The 19,092-nt window shown below is 46.8% G+C and overlaps 2 protein-coding genes across 2 annotated transcripts in view; both read left to right on the top strand.

Annotated features, from left to right (window-relative positions):
• Window positions 1-78: 78 nt before the first annotated feature.
• LOC144162943 (asparagine synthetase domain-containing protein 1) overlaps window positions 79-19,092 on the top strand; it is a 50,709-nt gene continuing 31,695 nt past the window's right edge. The window contains exons 1-3 of the mRNA XM_077693680.1: window positions 79-289; window positions 11,793-11,993; window positions 13,589-13,711. Coding sequence (XP_077549806.1) covers window positions 221-289; window positions 11,793-11,993; window positions 13,589-13,711 — 393 coding nt within the window. The 5' untranslated portion in view covers window positions 79-220. The remainder of the gene's footprint in view (window positions 290-11,792; window positions 11,994-13,588; window positions 13,712-19,092) is intronic.
• Scamp (secretory carrier membrane protein) lies at window positions 1,556-4,754 on the top strand. Its single transcript, XM_077693682.1, has one exon. It carries the CDS (start codon window positions 1,753-1,755, stop codon window positions 2,815-2,817), a length of 1,065 nt encoding a protein of 354 aa, XP_077549808.1. The 5' UTR covers window positions 1,556-1,752; the 3' UTR covers window positions 2,818-4,754.

Consider the following 19,092-nt stretch of genomic DNA (forward strand, 5'->3'; position numbering starts at 1 on the left):
AACGTGCAAAATGTATTTTATATTATAAAATAAATAATATTGTGTACCAATTTGTGCTGCATCTTGTTTTGTAGGCGCCTTGGGTACGCGGGTACGTCTGCCAGACCAGCGTCTGTCTCTACCAGCCATGCGTCCGAATGCAAAGTCCAGTGCATTTAACGAAATTTGCATCTAAATTTGATGTCTGTCATATATAGTTGTATTCAGAAATCTCTGAAATATGTGCGGGATCGGACTTTGTGTCAAGATATGGGGAACGGAACCGTCTAAAGAGTGCGCGGCTGGATTGGTAAGTGGTGATTGAAACCTTGTATGCGCGGATAAGTACTTTGCTTTACGGCGCATATTATGTTAAAGAAGAAAAAAGCAGGTGGCTGCCTCGTACCTGCGTAGTTTTATAGTCTCATTTTTTGTTTATTTTTTTTCGCAAGAATTCTTCAAGGCGCCCCCAACTGTGTCCACGCAAACGTGCGGCGTGCGACCGAAATTCGTACCAGGCATTCCGGCCGGTTACACAACTCTTTTGCGTTTATTCCATAATTTCGAGGGATTATCAGTCTGTTAAGCGTTATTTGTATAGCTAAATTTGCGCTATCCTGACAGTGGCCATCTCCGAAACATGTGATGGAACTGTCACGGGTGTTATGACGCGATCATTGCCTGCCTTTTTTCGGCTGCAGGAGCTTGCAAACGCCGCAGCAGTGACTGTGGTGAATAGAAATTTACATGCGGAATTATCTTCCGCACCCTAGAACCGTAGGCGCACTCATCATATTGGCAAAAACTGCTGTCCGTTTGGGTAAAGAAAAGTCGTCTGCGAAATCTCGCTACCGCGCAAGCGCCGCAGTTTCTGTCCATACTTCCGGTCTTGCCTCCTATATTTACAATGCCTGCCCAAACACGCCCTTGTCGCGTTTTCGCCACCATCGTCATTGCCTAGCGCTGCTTTCCACGCTAGTTGAGGCATTAGGAGACGAGACGACAATCACCTTGTCTTGCACCTTCTGCGATTCGCAAGCGACGTTTTCGCGATTTGTTTCTTGCTCGCGTGTTCGCTTACGGGCCTGAGAGCCATCATTCCGGTGTACCGTGTGGAATTTTAATTGCGTAGCAGCTGGAGGACCCTGCTGCGCTACGTAAATTTACACTAAAAAACGAGTTACGTTTGTCATCTACTTCTGTTCACCATGCTACATGCATTGAGTTATTCCTCACAGCAAACATCTTTCCTCACAGTAATTCCCCTTCTGTCTTCGCTTTGTGTTTAGCCAACAGAACACTCAATTCCGTGAAATCGTTGGGGAATTTTTGAATAAAGGCCTAATCTTAAAGTTTCTGCTCAGTATTGACCAGTTGGTAGCGTAAGTTATGAACCAAATAGCTATTGTCACCTTCGATGTATAGGAATGCGGTGCCCCTAGCGGCACTTGTGGCAACTAGAGGCAAGGGTGCTCATGCAGGGAAAACAAACCAATTGAGTAGGCGTTTGTAGATAAACGAGGCTGCGGTCCGTCATTGCTCGCGGTGGTGGCGCTCGCGGCGATCGCGATTTCCGCGAGACCCGGCGTCGAGGCTACTTTGCGCAGCAGTTGCGAGGTTACGCGATGATCGTGGCGGTGTTGGAACTCCCACCACTGCCCCGAAAATTGGCCTAGGTCGAGCGTGAAAAAAACACCAGCAGGTGCCGGCACGCGACCGCCAGCAGTCCCCGACCACGACAGGAGCGGTGCAGCGTACACCGCGAGCGGCAACATGTCGGGCCTGGACGCCAATCCGTTCGCCGATCCGCACGCCCCGAGCCCTTTCACCGACCCGGCCGTCACGCAAGTGACAAGCCGGAGTCAGCAGGCGCAGTCGGGGTTAGGCCTAGAGGACTACAACCCGTTCGCCGAGCAGGCCCCGCCGCGGGCCCCGGCCACGACCAGTCCGCCCCAGTACAGGCCCTCGACGGCGGCGACGCCGGTCGCGACAGCCGTGCAGCCGGCCGTGATGCAGGCTGTGACGGAACCTCCTCCGGCGTACTCGGCGGGCGGCGGCCAGTCGGCCACGATCTCGACGGCCGAGCTGCAGAAGCGACAGGAGGAGCTTGAGAAGAAGGCGGCCGAGCTGCAGGCCCGCGAGGAGGCCCTGCGGGGCGCGGCGTTCAACGCACGCGCCAACAACTGGCCGCCGCTTCCGGAGAAGTGCTGCGTGGCGCCCTGCTTCTACCAGGACATCGGCGTGGACATTCCGCTCGAGTTCCAGAAGATCGTGCGCACCGTGTACTACCTGTGGATCTTCTACGTGATCGTGCTGCTGCTCAACTTCCTGGGCGGTGTCGCCGTGCTGGTGAAGGAGGGCAAAGCCACGCACTTCGGCTTCTCGCTGCTCTACCTGATCCTGTTCGCGCCGCTCTCGTTCCTCTGCTGGTTCCGGCCGCTGTACAAGGCGTTCCGCTCCGACTCCTCCTTCAACTTCATGGTGTTCTTCTTCGTCTTCTTCGTGCAGCTCATCGTGTCGGTGCTGTACGCCGTCGGCATCGGCACCACGGGCGCCAGCGGCTTCGTGGTGGCCATCGAGGCCTTCAGCAACTCCGTGGCGCTCGGCATCTTCCTCACGATCGTGGCCACCGGCCACGCCGTCAACGCCGCCTGGTCCGGCATCATGCTGCTGCGCGTGCACCGCCTCTACCGCTCCACGGGCGCCTCGTTCGCCAAGGCGCAGCAGGAGTTTACGGCCGGCGTGCTGCGCAACGAGCACGTACAGGGGGCGGCCGCGAACGTGGCCGCCGAGGCCGCTCGCTCGGCCGTGCAGCAGAACATGGGCAGCCGCTACTGAGCACGGGAGAGGCTGAAACGTCCAAGGGGGATGGACCACGTGTTGCTTTCGTTTGTCTGGACAGTCGACGAGGCGTTAGTGTTTGTTGTGGGCGGGGGCTTCTTGTTTGCCTTGTCATCGCAGCGGGGGCTGCCAAGGTGGCTTGCCTGGCAGGAAAACGGGGGCTGCAGCTTTGCTGCAGAGAGGAGCGTGATTCAGCAACTTTTTTCTTTTCTTACTGGTGTGTTTCTCCTACTCTGGTGGAGAAAAAGGAGTAAATGTCAAAAAGATGGGGTGAAAGGTCGCTTTCTGATCTGTAAAGTTGGGGTTGAGAGTTCAGTCCCGTCTTCTTCCCCCCTCCACTCCCCCCCCCCCCTTTTTTTTTTTAAATTTTGAGTGAATGCGAGGGAGGTTGCGGTTCTTGGAGTAAGAAAAAAGCATATTTATGATGATGAGTCACACTTCCTTCTCTTTTCGAATCGATGCTTGTCTGCCGACTTTCTGACTGTAAATGCGGATAACTCGGTAACAAAATTGCACCGCATTTTAGCTAGCTGAATGCATTAACGGTTCATGCGCTGGAAACGCCGTGGCAGCTGGTAGCGTTGGATTTGTGGAAGAATTTGAGCGAAGGTGTTATGGCCAAGCTGTGGTTGTTTCAGTTCCGGAACACGTGCTTTTCTTATCCCTTCTGGATGACTGTACCTTTGCGCTTTCTGCAGTATGCTGTCTGTTTGCCTCACACCGTTAGCATTTCAGCACATAACTAAGCTTGCTACAGAATGCAACAGTTTTGAGTGTGTGGATGCCTTTAAGCTGGCTTGTTAAAATTTTTTCTATGAGATGGCTTGTCTGCTTGACGTGGGAAGCTAGAAGTAGGTGGTATTTTGGTAGAAGGCTGAGGCGGGTGACGTGTTATGCTGAAGAAAACCTCGACTAGTCTTTCTTGAAAAACCGGCATAGTGTCCGTGAGAAACCGCACACTCGAGCAGCGCTATTGCTCACGGCGGCTGCGTTTCCCGTCCTCTAAGTATAATCCACAGAGCCATTTCTCAATTCTTTTTCCGGGCTTGTGCTTTCAGCTATGCTTGTCGCCTTTTGTCTTAGGCACACGGATGGGTTTGCAAACACTTGGGGGGCCGAGATTCCGATAGTTATCTGGGATAGGCGTGCGCACACATTGATTGTTCCTCGGTCTCCTTCATTCCTATGTTGAGGGGGTGGAAACTTCGCGGAGATGTTTTCTCGTTGGCAAGCTGATGTCTCGGGACAAAAAATTTTGTGGGCAGTTTTAAATGAGCGCTTGTTTTGACTGTACAGAGAAAACTGCTTCTATATCTGCGCCGATGACATGCTTCTGAGCTGGTATTTTCCACCAGGGGTGTTGTAGTACGACTTTTAATCTTTTTTGAGTTTCAAGTTTTGGCTAGAAGCGTAGTTTTAGGAATTGGTGAGAGTGCGCTTGTTTCACGGTGTTTCCAACACATGTGCACTTTGGTTGCGTGATGAGGGACCCGCTAGCCAGGTAGTACTGCGCATATTTAAGTAAAGCAATGTTTAAAATGAAACATGTTTTGACGTTTATTTTTCTTCTAAAAAGGACCCAAATGCTTGCATGTTTCCAAGGAAGTGTGCATTATGTTTTGATGTTCTACGAAGCTGGGGCTGTGGGGGATTGCCCCATGAGGGTTCATGATGTTGGGACTTATTGGGGATTGTCCCCTCGTGGATTGCAACTTTGAATCTTTGTGTGTACATAGTTTTGGTAAACCCTCCTCCACATATGATCAAAGGGTGAAGGGGCAATACCAGCCCTTCCTGTTGATTTTTATTTTTGTTCCCTTTACATGCCGATGAAGCACTTCACTCGAGACAGTAGCTTTGTGGATATAAATATTGCATATAAATATTTCTTGCCATAATGTTCGTGTTCTAATAAAGTTTGAAGGACGGCAGAGGATGCGTGTTTGCGTGAAGTCACTGCTCGGGCATCGAACGTGGCAGCAACAAGCTGTCGGCAGAGGTTTTAGACCGTGAGACTTCGCAGCCCGTTGCCTCGCTTGTGATACGCTTCGATCTGTCGGAATCGGGCTGTAGTGTATTTTCGAAAAACTGCTTCACCAGGGCTGTCAGCTAGCAGGTACCTGAACTGTATGTGCCCCAGAGCATCTTCATGAAGAACTGATTGTTGGCACTCTATATGGCTTTCTGCTGCTAAACAAGTGGTTAATGCTGGACGTTGGAGAAGAATGCATGTGCACACAAGATTTTGATAAGTTTCTTCAGGGGGAGGTCTACGACACTCGAAAATAACTTGTGTGACCTGCGAGCCGTACATCTTTGGGGCATATGTGGATGTTCTGAGTGATGAATCGTGCACGAAAAAAAATTGTAATGGGCTGGTACGTGCCGCAAGAAATAATTCTGTTAGCTGGTACTCTGTGCTGCACAATCTTGCAACAAATTTTAGCGCAGCGTACATCAATCTGGAGCTGTCGAACTGCAACATACCTTGCTGCAGGGTTGTTGCTTCTGTGTCTTTATATTTTGGCTTCATAAATTGCAAACAGTGAAAAAAATTTTAAAGTTTGGCCTTCAGTCTTATGCAGTGTACAGAATGCTTAGGAGCCTGAACTCATGATCGCAACAAAACTGTGAGATCAATATGTCCAACGTCTTGCGAAAGAGGTGGTAATGTTGAGCTGTTACTAACTGCCGACGCAATATATATGCATTGCAATTGTATTGCAGGCAGGTATTGCATTCCACTGAGCTAACGTGTGCACAGGGCCGTGTACTCGTGCAGTTGATCAGTGAACAATAGGCCATTGCACGCAGCAGCGGTGATCTCTTCACGTAACCTCTTGTTTTTGTCGTGGGGGTGTCGGTTGTGTCAGTTGAGCAGCTGGCATTGGATGGCCCCTTCGATAGCAGGCTGGGATCATACGCTTGTCTTTCGCGTGCACTGAAAGAGAGGAATAGACTCGGGCAATATATAAACAATGGGAAACAGTAGTGAGCGCCTAATGCAGGCATCATTTAATCTCTGCTGCTCTAACTGGGTTATGCGGTCTTTTCTCTACTTTTTTATAGCCCTGCCGGGCACATGACTGTCAGGTAGGGGATTCAGTTTCTGTGGCACAAAATGCTTTGTGTAAAGGCAAAAAATTTTCAAAATGCATACATTGGGTATTGTAAGTGCTTAATTTTTCTTCTGCTGAGACTTTTTTTTTAGGTAAAATTTTTTTTGCTGCCTGTACCCAGGGTACCCAGGGTACAGCAGTGGTACCCCTCTACAAATTTGTGCATTCGGAATTGAGTATGCTACATATTACAGAGTTTGTGTGCCTTAGCATGCTCAACTTTTAGTAAAATTCTTTAGCCTGGGCTAAAATTATTTTTAAAGTGCTAAAAATCTAAAACGCTAAAATTCTTCAGCTTCTTAGTATCTCATTTGCGTGCTTTTGTGCATGAGCCGGAGCACATCTGCTCCTGCCTGAACAAATTTGTCTTCTTCACTGCAGGAGGTTCATGTTGAGGTCGTTGATCTTGCATTAGCATATAATAGCTCTGTTTTCTGCATTACAAAAGCTAGAGCTGGGTACAAAATTTTGTTCTTTTGCATAGGTATGGCCGGTATATAACCAAGTATGCCCATTGCATGTGATGTTGGATACTAGAAATTGAGCCCTTGCAGACAAACCACACAATTTGTGCAAAGCTGCATGCTAAAAGCAAGGAAACAAAAAGGAAAGCAGTTAGTGGCAGCTTGTTCAGAAGAGTACTGCATTAAAGGCCAACTGCACTGAAAATGTCGGCCTCTTGAAGATATCCTATTCCCCTGACTGCCTAACAAGACTGCAAGGTACGAATTATGTCGGCTGAAATACGTGCATGCACGGCGCAAATGTTCAGCAATGATCAGCAATTTCGAAACTGAAATTGAGAAAAGTGTGGCTGTTATGGCCAGGCTGAAGTGACGTTGCAGCCACCTGCACACAGCAACTTCATGCCCGCGGGAGCCCTAGAGGAAGCGCGCCAAGCAAAGTTCAACCAGTTCTCCTGGCTGGCCAGTGGAGCGGCGCGCCTCATCGCCTGTGTAGCGTCGGCGCGTTAAACCTCATTATCAATCATATCAAACATCTCTCCCAAAGTGGACCGCGTTAGCTCGCGCTAGAACCTGCGGCAACCGGCTTTGCGAACTCTGCGTCTGCAGCGTGAACTCATTGTCTGTGCTCCCCACTTCAGGCGTGAACGCACGTGAACTGGCGAGTAGAAGAGCACGCGAGAGATCATGCCACGAATGCTGGGCAGTTCTCGAAGGTCTAGCTGGCCAACACCTAGCCGTCCTCACGAGGCACACACTCACGTGCGCTCAGTTTTTTTTTTTTTTTTTCTTTGCGAGTTCCTCACATGGCGCAAGCCCACGTGCAAGACACCGAGCGCTCCTCTCGAGGTGCAGGCTCATGTGCGCCCAACTGGGCTGCGTTTTCTGGTAACGCTCGACGGCGGAACTAAAAGCTTGAACTGCTCTGCTGTTAGAAGGGCGCAAAACCGGCCCTGTTCGTGACACTTGCTGAGTTCACACTACTGTAGCTGCTAAGGCATTGAGCTTCGAGACTGGGTGACTGCAGGGGCAGAGGCTGTGTTTCAAAATGGTGCCATGGTTTGTAGAAAGTTGTACGAAGCGCCCCGCTGTAATATCTGGGCATCAAAGCTGATCAGAACCTCCCTACATCAAACCTAGCCATGCATTGGGGAGAATCAAGCGAGGGGCGGTAACTTTCCCACAACTATAAAAAAAGCACGAGACAACCAGGACACAAGAACACACAAACGACAGAATTTAGTGCGACTCACAGCTGAAGTTTTGGTTAGGAAAGGCATCGAAATATATACAACCCAACAGCAAACACAGTGCCCACGAGGACGCGGGTTCGATTCCCGACCGCGGCGGCCACTTTTTTGATGGAGGCGAAAAGCGAAAATGCCCGTGTGAACGAGATTTCGCCACACTTCAAAGATCCCCATGTGGTCAAAATTAATCCGGAGCCCTCCACTAACGCAAGCCTCATCTCCTGCGTTGCTTTGGCACGGTAAACCGTACAATCAATCAATCAAGCACGCAGCACCAAAGAGGTATGATCAAGCACAGAGTTCTTGTTTTTCTCTTGATTTATCAAGGAACACAATCTATGGCCTGCTGTTCAAAAAATGCGGAAATAATGGACCATCGGGAGTGCTCCATCAAGCACGCGCAGAAGTTTGCGCCCTGCAAGAAATCGGTTATGTACAGTATTCCTATAACAAGTGGCCAAACCTACGTTGGTCAAACTGGGCATTGTTTGAAGGCCAGACTGAAGGAGCACAAAAATGCGTTAAATAGGGACATGTACTTTTGGCTAATCACTGCTGAACGTGTAGGTTTACTCCAGTTTTCAATGCCACTACTATTCCATACAGGTGTAACGAGGCGGAAGTGCGGGAAATCGTCGACGCCTATCGTATTGCCAAAGCAGGGGAAAGAAAGATTAGCCGGACTTCTATCAACTTCTTGTCATCACAGGTTGCGTTCCTCAATAATTCGAAGGGAAAACGAATATTCGGTGCTCTATTATAGCTCTTGCCTCTTCTGTGGCTGCAAGTTTACTGTTGGGATGTATATGTTTTGGTGTTCTTCCTTACAAAAACTTCAGTTGTGAGTCGCACAATGTCCCGTTGTTAGTGTTGGTTGTGTCGCGCTTCTTCCAAGTATGGGCCTTCAACTCACCGAGCTGTCCCTTCTTATGTGGTGCCTTCACCAAGATGCAGTTCCAGACTAATACCGACCCTTCTGCATTCTGCTGTACAGTAAGAGGAACGGGCAGGGTTTTATGTTAACAGGCAAAACTGGTGAAAAGGGGGAGAAACAGTTTAGGAAGCTCTATTAATAACAGCAAGTTCAATTTCCTCCACACAGCGATTGAGCGAAACTAAGAAAATTGACTTGCAAGAGTTGTAAACAAGATTCTTCTGAATCTGGTTGAAACGTCGTAACTGCAAACGTTTTCAGCGTTCTGGCATGAGCATTGAAGCAACCTTTACACAAAAGCTGTTGCATATTTAGCTGGCTGCCTTCAAGAGCTCAAGACCTTGATCGGGGCAGTGGTAAGGCTGCACCACTGCCTGAAACAGCGCAGATAAGAATCGGCACAAGTATGCACACAGGCAGGGACATAGCTAGGCCAATTATTTCCAGCATCATTGTCGTTTTTTCTCGCACTATTATTAGCACACCTCTGCTTTTCTACTTATCAAGCAGCAATTTGATTGTGGTGGCCTGAAAGCCATGTATTGGATATTGCTAGCAATGTATATATGATCGTAATCACTGCACCAGGGGCAGACGCAGGGCAATCTCTGTTATCTAATCTGCAAGAATCAGTGGTCATTTCATGTAAGCAGTGAACCATAAAACCCGAGAAAATCTGGTAGCCATCTGGCTGCTGTGTTATTCCCACCAACCGTAGACTTGTACTTCTCAGTTTTGTGTAACTAGTCCTTAACGTAATGAGGGTGTGGGCAACTTCAGGAAAACGTGACCATAAAGTGCGTTCAGCGATTGCAAGTGCCAGCACCACTGGCGAAATTCATTTGTTGTCATTCTGCCATCTAAGGCAATGAACGGTGCAAGCCAACAGGAAGGCAAATCCGTCCCAGGTATAATAACCCTTATCAGTATGACAGCGGGAGCGGCCAGCGGTTCCAAGGTTAATGCTTTCTCCAAGCAGAATGAGAGTCGAGTCCTATCTCTTCAACCATCAGGCTAAGCCAAGCTGGGAGCGCATAACACTGCGTGCACCACAATTTGCTAGTGCAGCCTACCTGTTCTTGTGCATTATGTATTCATGTGTGTACTGAAAACTGTTTAAATGCATTGCTGAGGTACTTTAAACTCTCGTTACACAGCTCCGTTTAAGCTTGCCCACTTGGGCTAAGGAGTTCCATTTAAATAGAAATTGCTGAAATAAGTTGGCCAGTACTGGTATCCGACAACATCAGAAGTGCTTCTAGAAGTTGTTCATTAAGAACATAGCATCAAAACTTGCGTATTTTGCTCTAGAATTATGTTTAGCTAAGCCTTATAGCCAAAATGACACTTAAAGGGACACTAAATTACAAAACAAATCAGACGTGTACTTTCATAGTAAAGTGCCAGCAATAGCAGATACAGCATTTGCAGTAGCAACAGAAGTTTATAATGCGGAAAATGCAAGAACTGTGACAACAGGTAGGGCCACTCTATACATTTTTCCACATCTTGATGTAGATGTCGCAAATCACGAATGGCGAAACAGGATCGACATGGCTTGTCCAAGCATTTTTTCGCACCTTGTGACGTGCTCTATTGTGTCACGAAAAAATGCGCACAAAACAGGGAAGAAAAATGCCAACTTTATTTCTGGACAATGAGGCATCATTTGTCATTGAACAAAAGCTGAAAGAGCTATTGCAAGCGCGGCATACCAGCTGAACAAAACGTTCAGAATAAGTCCGCCATGTGACAGGTGGCATTGAGTCATTTACGCCTCTTGGAAACCAAGAACGGTTCCCTTTGCCTTGTCCGTTTTCTTTTTCTTTTTTCATTTTGGGAGCACTGGCCTATTCAAAAAGCCACATTTTTTTTTATTTCTGTGTGTCAGTATCTTTTCTTTTATCTATGTCACCGCCTGAGGCATTACAAAGTACGATGACTTCCCAAACACTGCACAGACACCTAAGGTACGTGCTAGGGATGTCAAACTTGGATGTTTTGAACCTCCCAGGGACATCCCACTCAAGTCGTAAAAGCATTCCGAGTGATACCAAAAAGAAGAAGACATTTCTGGGACATTTCAAGGACGTCTCACTCAAGTTGTGAAAGCATTCCAAGGGATAAAAAAAAAAAAACATTTCCGGGACGTTCCTGATTGTGTGCCTTCAGGACTTCACTGGGAGGTCCAAGATCCCAGTGAAACAAAGAAACGCTTGAAATGAAGAAAGGATTTTTTGGTATTTCCCAAAGAGTTGCTTGTAGGCTCTTTTTAAAGCATGTCGAGGTATAGCAACACAAAATAAATAAAATGAATCATTGCAGTGAATGTTTGCTGTTAGGTGCACTGATAAAACCGAGTGGCAAGCAAAAACCCATGAACTGCCCCATTCTGATGAGAATTGTTGTTATTGTAGTTGTTCCAGTGCAGAAAATGGTCACTGAAAAGAGTAAATAAAGAACACATTTGAGTTCGTACGGGAGCTAAACCCAGGCTTTCAGAGTAGGAGCTGAGTGTGTTACCACTAGTGTTCTCTATACGTTGCCAGTGGCTAAACAAAAGTTAGCCCAGTGCAGGCCTTGTGACATATGAAAGTGATGACATGTAAGTAGAACAGGTGAGCAGAACCTTAGCCACACAGAACTGACTCTGGGGAACCCGTGGCGAGAAGTGCCAGCAGTCTGCCTATTGAAGCGAGTAGTGCCAAAAGACGAAAAACTAAGGGGAGGAAGGGATGCGAATGCAGTGCAGCAGTAATGAAGTCTTTGGTAAGTGTTGCTAGGCTTTTGTCTTCGAAGCACGTGCCTCCAGGGATTTTTGTACAAGTTTTACGTATTAATACATTCTTCGGCAGCACACGCGAGCTCCACACTGAAGGCACAGTCTTTGTCAAAATTTTCTAGGTCAAGACTGAAGTGCACAGGCCGCAAAAAATTCAATGTATTAGGCTTACGGATCGAGTGAGGCTGGAACGTTGTATGCCGGTGAGCTAGAGAAAACCTTTCTTTCTTGCTGTCATAAAATCATTTTGTTGAAGTTAAAGGTTAAGCTCATTCTTTGAATTCTTTGTGGTCCGGAAGGCATAGGTCTGGCCTAGAAAATTTTGACAAAGACTGTACATTATACACAATTCCAAGAACAAAAGTGAAGTTTATTATACTTTCAAGCTGGACTGATGCGAGTTCCCTTTGTGCCTGAATGCAGAGCGGTGAGACGGTGGAGCTGCTGAGCAGGCGGGGCCCCGAGGGATGCCAGGTGGAAGAGGTGAAGCTGGCGGGCGTGGCCCAGTTTGCCCTGCTCTCCACAGTGCTGGGACTGCGTGGCCGCCAGCTGACCCTGCAGCCCGTCAAGGACGAGCTGGGGAACCTGCTGGCCTGGAACGGGGAGGTCTTTGGCGGCCTCAAGGTGTGTGGATGCTTGGTGATCGAACCGCTGTAAGGTTTACGCCGCACGAGAACTAATTAAATATGTTAAACAAAGGAGACAAAACACTTACCATATTTTTGTGCGACTAACCCGCACCAAAAATGCGAAAATTTCAAGTAGAGGTGCGGATTATATGCGAGGTATTTCTTTGGTGCAGCTTCACCGCAATGCGTGCTGGGCCGTGATGCCCCCTACAGCAGTAATAGCAACTAAACCACTGTTATCCCATTGGCAGTGCTTATTCTGCGCACACAGCTCAACAATATACCAAACTGAAAAAAATGTATGCGGCAAGTCATGTAGTTGCGAAGTCAGCTAGGTAAGTTTTTTTTCATAAACAAATGTGTAATGTTGATTGAGTAATAGCTTTGGTCCATCCTTTTACGTATAAAATATGCGGGGATGTATTCTTTCTTATTCGTCGTCGGAAAGTGGGGGTGCGGGTTATATACAGGGGTGGGTTATACACACGAAAATATGGTATGCACAGTGATTTCATTATCATAGATGAATTAATAATCATTTTAAGACCAGTGTCTCTCCTTAAGAGAGCTAGCCATGCAAAACTGGACCTCTATGGGGGTTGCTTTATAGGCCCGATACTTCGAGCCTGTGTTGGCAAGGGATTTCAAGTGCATGCACACTTCCACTTGCCCACATGACAAAGCAGCGATACCTGCTGGCGGTCATCTTTTGTCTTGCACTTTTGGTAACGTGCAAGCATCGAGTGCTCTCCATCGATGCCATCACCGTTCATTAGTTAGTATTGCCCACACATCCCCATGCGGAGGTGCCTTGAGCACTCTTTGTGACACCGTGGAAACTGAACTCCCATACGTACCTGATTTTCACGTGTATAACCCACACTAAAAATGCAAAAATTTTACGGGTGAAGTAGAGGTGCCGATACTAATGTGTGAGGTATTTCCTTTGGTGCAGCTTCGCTGCAATATGCGTCGGGCCGTGATGCCCCTAGAGCAGTAATAGCGACTAAGCCACTGTTATCCCGTCGCCAGTGCTTATTTTGCACACACAGCTCAACAATATACAAACCTGAAGCTTTGGCCGATGGGTTCCCTCTTTGTCCAGCAGGCAGGGTCTTTACTGAGCATAAAGGTTAAGCTCAGTGGACTGTTCAAAGCACCCTCCTTCTTTTTTATATGCCTTATGGGTTTTTCTTTTTCAAATTCTCCCCAAATTCTCCCTACCAAATGATCGGTCAAGAGTGCCTGCACCAATGCATCAATCTGCACTGACCTGACATTTGTTTCCATCGTGGTCTTTTGAAAGAAAAAAAAATACAGTTAATTATTCTTTTTTTACACAAACTAAGCAATAAGGATTGTTGTAAGAAGTGCGTTCTGATAACTATTGCACGAGCAGTAAATGGGGCATGTCGGCGTAAGTTTCACGGCACTCTGTTCAGTTTTGCATCTTTCTTTCAGCATTTTGCGCGAGGGACAGGCGAGGAATGTCGCATTGCGGTCCTCAACTTTGTGAGGGGCAGGGACGAGATGCTCGTGCGTTAAAGATCCGTCGACGGATCTCCAAATAATTTTTTTTTCTTTTTTCAGGTTTCTGACAAAGAATGTGACACCAACTTCCTGCTTGGTCAGCTTTCCCGGTGCAACACTGAGTCTGAGCTCCTCAACACCATGTCGTGCATCGAAGGGCCGTGGGCATTTGTCTACTTCAAGGTGAGAGTTTTGTGCCGGCTCTTTTATATTAAGGTAATAAGTGGAATATCTCTGCTGTTAAAAAGAAAAAAGTAGAGTGTGCGAATGGTGCCTTCAGTGCATGCGAATGAAAAGTAGCCGTAGCGGACCATGAGGGCAAGACCGAAACGTTTCTTGTCGGACTCCTTACCCTGCCTCTTTCTCGCTCTTCACGAAAGAGGAGGAGAAGCAAAGGATTAGAACTACCTCAGACCCAAACCCTTCTCATCACAGACTAACATTTGAGCGTAGGTACTAATGGAAGCGAATTCTGGGGACACAACATTGTACTGTCAGTAAAAGGAAAAGAGTTCCTGTTGTTTTTATGTATCCTGTTGGGTTTATATATTTTTTATACGTAGCACATACAGCCCAGTTTGAGTGGTGTGCCTCTGTGAGGTTTCTGCATGTAGAGTGAACAACTTTAAGTTTAAAGTGTTGCCAATCTAAGGTGTACCTTTTTGTGGGCTCCCCTCTACTTGATCAGTGGTGTGACTGAAACATCTGCTGTGTACACTACTAAGCTCGCAGTGTAAGACTTTAATCCATGTGCAACATATTTGTTTTCAGAAACATTTTTCTGGCAATTTCGGTTATTTAACACCTTTGGATTCCTTCTGGAAGCATCAGCAGCAAAGCGCTGTCCACAAACATATTGTATTTACTCGCATAATGATCGCACTCGTGTAATGATCGCCCCCCTGAAGTTCGTCGTCAAAATACGACTTTTTGTATTTCCCGCCCAATGATCGCACCCTGAACTTGCTGCAGCCATATCTCGTATGTGTGCCAAGTTTGATGACGATGCTCGTGCTTACGTTAGTTTCCTCCTCTTTCAAAGCGGGCATGGCTACGTTATTGCCGCAGACAATGATATTAGCGATATCGGCAAGCATGAATTCATTATTGGTGCGGAAGAAACTCTCACTAAATGCACATAATGTACTCATGAGACATAAAACAACGCGCTCGGCTTGCTGCATCAGCAGCCGTGTCTTGATGTCCCGCACTGTGACACCAGCAGCCACTTATTGGTCTACCTGTTCTCACCTCGCAGCAAACTCGTTCCGGCGCGTTGCGTATTGAAAACACTGCATTTTGCGTCACTCGGTGGTCATTAGGTGGTCGGCGGAGTTGTTATGTTGTTATTTGTTATGTTGATTATGTTCATGAGACTTAATGGAAACATTCTGACGTGCAACTTGCGTTTTCTGCACTCAAACTTTTTTCACAAAAAATTTACCTCGCGTAATGATCGCACCCCTAAATTTGCATCATAATTTTACGCATCATAATCATTACGCATCATAATCATTACGCGAGTAAATACGGTACACACATTTTCACTTGTCCAACACTGGGAGCTCGTAACCATGCTCACTGTTTGGTGGACACGTTGGTGGACTTTTCACATTCTCTTTGCTGGCTTTGCTGCCTGCACAGCAATCTTTTTGTCTACTCGTAAAAAAGGATAGTTGGAAAAGCAATGGAAAGTGCATGATTATGAACTGTGTCGATTTCTACTGTTCAAGAAGATGCTCAAATTGCTTTCTCAGCAGCGACAGGAGGCCTCTCTTAAGCACAGACCAAATAAGTGGTCCACTCAAAGCAGGATGGACACGTACTTTGACATGCTGTTCTCATGTGTTTTGACGTGGATCGTAATATTGTCATGTAGCCAAACACGGTGCAGCTGTCTTGAAAAAAAAAAAACAAGTTTATTGGAGCGAACTTGTGCTCCCCTAACAACTCAAAGAATACACAGGTGGCGAAACAGCAGTCAACAAAGTGACGTGTGTAGACTGGCGCCAGTGATTCAAATGCCGCGGCATCTGCTCAGCGGGAATTTATCACTGGGCGCGAGGGTTTCTGGAATAGTCGAATTGTATCCAGAACACTGTAGATCAACGAAGATTATTCTAGGCTATTTTAGGCTATTCACGTTCGGAACGCTCTCCCTATCAGAAGAGATAACACATGCGGCACAGAAAGAAAGAATGGAACAGGCGCCTCCCTTGGCACACACAACACTGATAACACAGACCGGCGCAGCCGGGCGGCAAAAGCAAAACACAAGTAAACAAACCCAATGCATGGTTCGCGGCAATATGATTTCACAAGAATATATAAACCTGGATGAATACTCTAGTGCATAAGTGTGATGCAGGCAATGCTAATTAGCAAAATGTGTTGGTGTCGATGAAATATGCTGACAGTAAACAGGTAGTACTTCACCTAACCAGGAGTAAATAAATAAGCTGCACTATAGCAGGACTCTCTGCTCCCTGGCTTGAAAACACAGTGGTGACACACAAAATGGCAGAATGATGGCAAGGATTCAAAGTGAGCAAAGGAAAGGGGCTACAAACTTTGCACTAGAGTGTGAGCTCGTCACTGCATTTGAAAGGGTAACACGCGTCGCATATGCCATTGACTGCGTCGCATAAAGATTGCGCTATTGCTTTTGCTCTGTTCCAAATGCATTTCAGGATCCATTAAGTGTAAACCCTTCTTATTGCGCTTCCCCGTGTTGCACATCTCTTACACTGTCATCATCAAACTGATGCCGCACAGCCTTAATGAGTACTTCTTTGCACTATTGTTACATGCACCTTTATGTTTCTTTCCACCTTCGTTGTCATGTTGGTTGTATACATGCAGAAGAGGTGTCACCATTTGGGGTTTGTATCTGTGGGCAGGAGTGAATTTCTCCATGGATTAATCTGTGGCAAAGGTGGTCGGCCTTTGATGCGTGGCTTTTGCTGGTATAGCACCGTAAAGAGTGGGTCAAAGTCTCCAAATGGTAACAAAACAATATTTATATCGCGGCAAATAGGGCAGAGAAAACACACTGCCGACTTGCAGTCTAAGTGAAATGCAAAATATAACTTGCACACTGATTACATTACTGAAAGAATCTAAGAAACAAGAGGAAGATACGAATATTGTCACTATTTAGAAGGCTGTGAATAACCAGCACAAATAAATTTATACACTATTTAGAAACTTGACATGCACGCCAATCGAATGCAAGATTCTTTAGAGCGTGCCCTTAGAACTGTCTGACAAGTATCCTTGAAAATGACGGCTTGGAGATGATAAGACAAAAGGTTGGGATTGGGAGAAAACATTTTAATGTGCGTACTGCTCTTATTTAGAACAACATTTTGTTCTAAGCCAGGCCTCACTCAGGCTGAGGAAACAATTCCCCTCACAGTTATATTAGGGGCACTCATTTCGAAGATCCCGTTTCGGGTCCTCGTTGGTGGATTTTGCCGACAGAACTTTTTTACCGCGCGAGGCTCGGTTGTAAAATTCTTTGTTCTTGTACTTTCTTTACAAGTAACACTGTACTCAATGTTGGCAGCAGGTTGATGTCCACGTTGAGTTCACTGTGGAAAAAAAAAAAAAACTCTCCACTGTAGTCCTAGTTCCAGGAAAACAGAGGGCCAGTTCCACAACGCGAGAAATCTCAAAGCAGCCTACATGCACCCATCTCACAAAATCCGAAATACCTGAAGAGTTTCGATCTTCTAATTTCTTTTCAATGCTTTTCTTGACGATAATCCAGTGGTAAAGTAACACCTCTTCAAAGCCATCTTTGGCAAGAAACTTCAAAGTGTTCTTTGGTAAGAGTAAATCTAAATTTTACTTTCTTGGTAAACATTTTTAAGTAGCTAAGGTCATAGTTGGAAAATATACTTGTAGGGAGTCGGCACACTTTTGGTTATATCAACTTGCTTGGCGCAAATTTTGAAACTATCCAGTCCTGCGAAAATGGCGCATCATTGTTTATTGGGATAAAAAGACGACGGCCGAAGCGGACCTCAAAAATGGGAGTGTCCTGGCCAAAATGGGACGCCTGGTCACCCTATCTTCATGGCTTGCTTGTTCTTTTTTTAGTTGGCACTGTCCCAGGGTAAGACTTGCTGCCACTTTCTAACTCTTTTGTTTTGCTGGTGCTTCTCCACTGGTGCTCGTTTGCTCATACAACACTTGCTGCCGCACTGCTGGTGGGGCTGACGCAATCCCAGCGCAGTTCAATTAGAAGCGGTAACTCTCCAGATTGGCCAGAGTTTTTGTACACTGCACATAGGAGTACAGTTGGGGTCAAAAAACTCCACACTGAACCAGGGTTTAGTGAAGCTCCGTGAGCTAGCTCTGGCTCGCCTGGTGTCGAGAGTACATGCAGGTCTTGCACTGGTGCGCAGTGCGCACACCCTCAGGAGTGATCCTCTGCTATATGCTGCGACACGAGCTGCCGCTCTTGCCAAATGGTCACAATGGGTAGTTGCAAGAACCGTGTACCAGCTTGTCTGTTTGGTCAACTCTTTCTTTTCGTCTTTCTCCCTTTCTTCTCATCCTTCCGTTTTCGAGCCCTTCAGTGGCCTCTGTTTTACCCGAGCCAATGTTGAGGTAACACATCCCACTTAAAACAACAGGGCAAACAGGGCCACAGTTGCTGGTTTTGGCTGCTTTTTTAACAGCAATGCTGTTTAAGCAGTGAAAGTGCGCAGGAAAACCTCACCAAGCGATGACGCCATCGTGCACACTGGTGCTGCTTCACAGTAGCTTTGCCTCGCCACGCTCAGGCAGGACTTGTGTCGCCACCTGTTGGAGGTGCAATACAACTGGTACAAGCGTGGCTTTGGAAATGCATTGTGGGGTGGCTCGCAAGTGACGAGTGGTGCAGTCTGGACGGGGCACAGAAGAAGTTGAAACGAAGAAAGCCAAAAGGTCGAAAAGTGATAACGTTAATCAACTTCTTAGATAGCATCTCACACGCCGAACAACACTACACGAACAGTGGCCACCAAACGAGTTCAAAAATTTCGAGCAAACGCCCGTACTGCTGCGCCGTCCGCTCCTCTTGGAGCTTCACCGCTAAGGCAGTGGGCACACATACATTGTGCATACTTTAACGGCCAAGTATTCATTGCTTTTTGGGGGGTTAAGGATGACACCAAGCAGAAAAGTTGTCCAAGTCTCAAAGAGCAACCATGCAGAAAACTTAGCCAAGTCTCCAAGCATAACCACGCTTAAACTTAGCTGAACCAAGAATAAGCTATGTGGGGCCACCAGCTTTGCTGTTTGCCAGTCTTCGCGCTACTAGTGCAAAGCTGCCCCAATTTTTTGCTCTTCTACTTCACATCTTTGAGAAGCTTTTCAGTAGAAGTCATGTTGGCTTAGCCTACTACGACGCAATGCCATGCTTTTCAATGAGAAAAATAATAAATTGAGAACAACGACCTTGCTAAGTTTATGTTCTAGGGAGTGCCTCTCGCGACCAACCAGAATCCGCAGTGTTATGTGTTTGCAGACCTAGCAACCCGTCTGTGTACACACACAAGAACTGGCCATCT

This window comes from Haemaphysalis longicornis, unplaced genomic scaffold, assembly GCF_048455015.1.
Source record: "Haemaphysalis longicornis isolate Haplotype H1 unplaced genomic scaffold, Haemaphysalis longicornis Haplotype H1 scaffold_12, whole genome shotgun sequence".
Classification (NCBI taxonomy): Eukaryota; Metazoa; Arthropoda; class Arachnida; order Ixodida; family Ixodidae; genus Haemaphysalis; species Haemaphysalis longicornis.

Coding starts and splice junctions, on each gene's coding strand:
- Scamp (XM_077693682.1), top strand. CDS start 1,753: ATGTCGGGCCTGGACGCCAATCCGTTCGCCGATCCGCACGCCCCGAGC.